Raw genomic sequence first — 4,670 nt, forward strand, 5'->3', positions numbered from 1 at the left:
GTTTATGAAAAGATAAGGAAAGAATTTGTATTCAGGAATGAGAGTTCAATGTAAGAAACAGAGAAGTGAGATGCTTAAGTTTTATTTAAAATCAATATGAGAGAGAGATTTTTGTTTAAAGAAAGGTTTTGGCTAAAAGCATTGATCACAGGGCCAGAGAGACAGCCATCAGGTAGGGCATGTGCATTGCCATGGCCACAGACCAGATTCAAGCCCTGGCATCATACGAGTGTCATGACACTGGGGAGACTCCAAACTATGCTCCCTCTTTCTCTGTGAATGCCATATATATATATTAAGCTGGAAAGACAAACTTCATGAGTGAGGCATCAGCTCAGTAAGAAATAATAATGATAATCATAAGGAAAGAAAAAAAGAGGAAAGGAGAACTTAAGGGGGAAGGATGGGATGGAAGGAAGAATTAGCACATGATAAACTTGTTAGCAACTGGAATCATAAATTCCATTATAAGTTTTAAAATAGACTTCTTCAGGGTACTTGCTAATAACAAAAAGAAAGACCCTACTTGCAGGCTAAAAGTTACCCTTTTCTATTTCACAGTATTTCTTCACTTTAACTTTTTCAAGACATATCTATTACACTAAAATAATGCTAAAAAGATAAAAACAAGACAATACCAATATTAATGCCAGGATGTCCACCTAATGCATTAATTATGTAAAAATCTCAAGTTTTACAATTACAGATGAAATGAAGATACATTTTTGCGGAAGACTCTTCCCAGTGCTCCTTTCATGTCTCTGTTCCTCAGGCTGTAGATGAAGGGATTCAGCATGGGGGTCACCACAGTGTACATCATGGCCATGACAGTCTCCTTCACAGCTGAATTATTGCTTGAAGGGCACAAATAGAGACCAATAAGTGTCCCATAGAACAGTGACACTACACAGAGGTGGGAGCCACAGGTGGAGAAGGCCTTGCGAATGCCCCGAGCAGAAGGAACCTTGATAATGGAGGATACAATTCGTGCATAGGACATGAGGATGAGGAGGAATGGGATGACAAGAATGAGCCCTCCCATGATCAAAATCACCAGCTCATTAACTTGAGTGTCAGAGCAGGCCAGCTTCAGGAGAGCAGACATATCACAGAAAAAGTGGGGAATGACATTGTCCTCACAAAACCACAATTGGGCCATGAGCAAGGTGTGCAGCATGGCATGGAATGTGGTCAGCACCCAGGACAGCACCACCAGGGAGAGGCAGAACTTTGGGCTCATGATGGTGGTGTAGTGCAGAGGGAAGCAGATGGCCACATAGCGGTCATAGGCCATGGCCACAAGGAGAAAGCTCTCCAGGTCGCCAAAAAATAAGAAAAAGTACATCTGGGTCAGGCAGTCAGCATAGGGGATGAATGGAACCTGGCACTGCATGTTGTGCAGCAATTTGGGCATCGTGACAGAGGAAAAGCAGAGGTCTGAGAAAGACAGATTGCTGAGGAACATATACATGGGTGTGTGGAGGTGGGGGTCTAGGCGAATGAGCATGATGATGAGCAGGTTTCCCAGGACGGTGGCAAGATACATGGCCAGGAACAGGACATAGCACAGAGGCTGCTGGTCTGGATCCAGGGGTAAGCCCAAGAGGAGGAACTCAGAGACGACACTTTGGTTTCTTCCTGTCATGTTCTGTATCCAGAATCTTTCAAGAAATAAGTGTCCATTAACACCTGACTTTAAGCATAACTTTACTCTAAGTTCTATCACTTACTCAACTGAACCTACCCTTTCTCTTAAACCAGGTGAGAAACCACCAGGGTTTAAACAGAATCATGTACTTGATCCACAGCATGAAGCCTTGGGGGCTATAGCTTTACAGCTGTCTGCTCTACCAGACTGTGAGCTCCATTCCAGAGTGCTCATGTCTGCCTTCATGACTGCAGAAGTACCAGCACTTGCAATGGTGCTGTGATATATCTGATGTTTCAGAAATTATTATTGGTTTCTTTCAGGCTGAAGCATAATTTGCTCTAACTTTAAAGGCTGAAAAAACATCTTTAAGTCAATATATTCTCCCATAGTAGTGCTGACTTCCTTCAATCATTCAACAGTAAATTTGCTGTTTTACTATGAAATTTGTTGTAGTATGTACTCCCAGAAAATACTAAGCTATTTCAGAAACACTTGTGTTCTTACTAATAGAAATAATATAAATCATATAAATACATGTGTATAGAGATATGTGAGCACAAAGAAAACAGGTCATAATACTGATAGAAATGTAACTTCTACTAGGGGCCAGGCGGTAGCGCAGCAGGTTAAGTGCACATGGCATAAAGCGCAAGGACCAGCACAAGGATTCCAGTTCGAGTCCCCCAGCTCCCCACCTCAGAGTGTCGCTTCACGGACAGTGAAGCAGGTCTACAGGTGTCTATCTTTCTCTTCCATCCTCTGTCTTCCCCTCCTGTCTCCATTTTTCTCTGTCCTATCCAACAACAACAGCAATAGCAACAATATCAATAATAGCAACAAAGGCAACAAAAATGGGGGGGGGTTGTGAATGCCTCCAGGAGCAGTGTATTCGTGGTGCAGGAACCAAGCCCCAGAGATAATCCTGGAGGCAAAGAATCAAAAAAAAAAAAAAAACCAAATAACTTCTGTTGACTCTGTTTCCTCAGAACCATGACTTAATATTCTTTCAGTGTGTTTCCAACTTGTGAAGAAAGCAGAAAAGAATCAATGGATGGAGACACATTCCTCATTAGCCAGACATAACTGACTCCCCCTGCTGAGATTTTCACCCTGCTGATGAAATTTATATTTAGAGATACAATAAGAAATTTATATCTAGACATAAGTAGACATAGGCATTATAGTGTGGCAAGAAACCCAGAGAAATCAGACACCTGCTTTCTCAGAACCTTGACTCTGGACTAGACAAGTACCTCTGGTGTCAGGAGCATGACCAGCCGTCAACCACCAGTGACCAGGACTTGCAGATGCTGCAATAATGATGAAGGTAATAGTTCATTAAGATAATCATTCCTGACCTTGACTACACTTAAGTTTTACTGAAGGTAGTCCTTCTCAAATATAATGACCATGCAAATAAACTCAACTTTACTAAACACTGACCACAGCCAAAAGGCCAATGTCAATATTTTAACTAGCGTCCAAGTGATGCCTATTCTGTATTTCAAGGACTACACAGTGAGTAACAAATATAAAGATTACTATCCCCTTTACTCAGATAAATATAAGCATAGACTCTTAGAAAAGTTGTTTTACAATAAGATGTTTCTGGGGAATAAATAGCATATGGTCATGCAAAGAGACTCTCATTCCTGAGCCTCAGAAAGTCCTACATCATCATCAAGAGATGAGCAGTAAATAAATTACGGTGATTCTAAAACAAAAAATGTTCAGAAATACTGCATGAAAACCTACTTCAACTAAAAATGGTGACCACTGTTTTCAGCCGACCTTGGATGGACCTTGAAAAATTCATGTTAAGTGAAATAAGTCAGAAACAGAAAGATGAATATGGAATGATCTTACTCTCAGGCAGAAGTTGAAAAACAAGATCAGAAGAGAAAACACAAGTAGAACCTGAACTGGAGTTGGCATATTGCACCAAAGTAAAACACTCTGGGGTGTGTGGCGGGGAGAACACAGGTCCATAAAGGATGACAGAGGACCTAGTGGGGGTTGTATTATTATGTGGAAAACTGGGAGATGTTATGCATGTACAAACTATTGTATTTACTGTCAAATGTAAAATATTAATTCACCAAAAAGAAATTAAAAAACATTAATTCCCCAATAAAGAATTTTTTTAAAAAAAGCTTTGATAACATTAAAATGATATGGACTGTGAAGATGACTGACAGGGTAGTGATATTTATAAATGCTATAATCAATTTGAAAAGGTTGTACTCATGAACATTAATCAGAACATTCCTAGATTGTGAGGAAGTCTTGGGAAGCAGTTTAGTGTAGAAGAGGAGGTTTGTCCTACAAAAAAAGAAAGAGAGAGAGAGAAAAAAAAAGAAAGAAAGAAAAGCATGCAGGATATCTTACAATTTGGGAACTCAAGATCTTCAGGTTGTAAGGACACTAAAAGAACAGCTCAGTTATCCTCTGCCAAACTTACCTAGTGTGTCTGAGTGTGACTCCAGGGCCCTAATATCAAATCTGACACTTTATTCAATGAGGAATATAGGAAAACAGTCCCTGTAGTGGCCACCTCTATTTGTGACATCCCTCCTCAAATCTCCCATTCTACACAGCCCTGGGCCTAAGGGGCCTTGGATCCCAAAGGAGTCCAGATCATACAGGAACTCATTAAGAACAAGGCAATTGCCAAGGACCTCTCTAGAACAAATTTGCTCAGAGTTCTTCAGTAGTAAGTGATTACAGTCATGATCACACCTTATTATAACCTAGGGAAGGTGGTTATAGTGAGAAGCACATGTATGGATGCTTCATCACTGTTTGGGGATGGACAGTGGGAAACATGACAAGAGAAGGCACAAAAATAATATGTAGAGACCAGACTATGAATATCCTAACATGTCTCAGGAGGATAGGACACTTACTCTGTGGAGGAAAATCATCTATCATGACCTTTGGATCAGGGTGCCACCATGAAAGTCACATACATGTTTTAGAAAGAGTCTCAGGGTTGAGCCCAATTCCCCATAAGTAGATA

At 40.6% G+C, this 4,670-nt stretch overlaps 1 protein-coding gene across 1 annotated transcript; it reads right to left on the reverse strand.

Annotated features, from left to right (window-relative positions):
* Window positions 1-700: 700 nt before the first annotated feature.
* On the reverse strand, window positions 701-4,220 carry LOC103113426 (olfactory receptor 1E5-like). The gene is made up of 2 exons (XM_007522965.1): window positions 4,206-4,220; window positions 701-1,648 (listed from the first exon to the last, which is right to left on the reverse strand). Exons 1-2 carry the CDS (start codon window positions 4,218-4,220, stop codon window positions 701-703), a joined length of 963 nt encoding a protein of 320 aa, XP_007523027.1.
* Window positions 4,221-4,670: the final 450 nt, after the last annotated feature.

Source organism: Erinaceus europaeus, chromosome 12 (assembly GCF_950295315.1).
Source record: "Erinaceus europaeus chromosome 12, mEriEur2.1, whole genome shotgun sequence".
Classification (NCBI taxonomy): Eukaryota; Metazoa; Chordata; class Mammalia; order Eulipotyphla; family Erinaceidae; genus Erinaceus; species Erinaceus europaeus.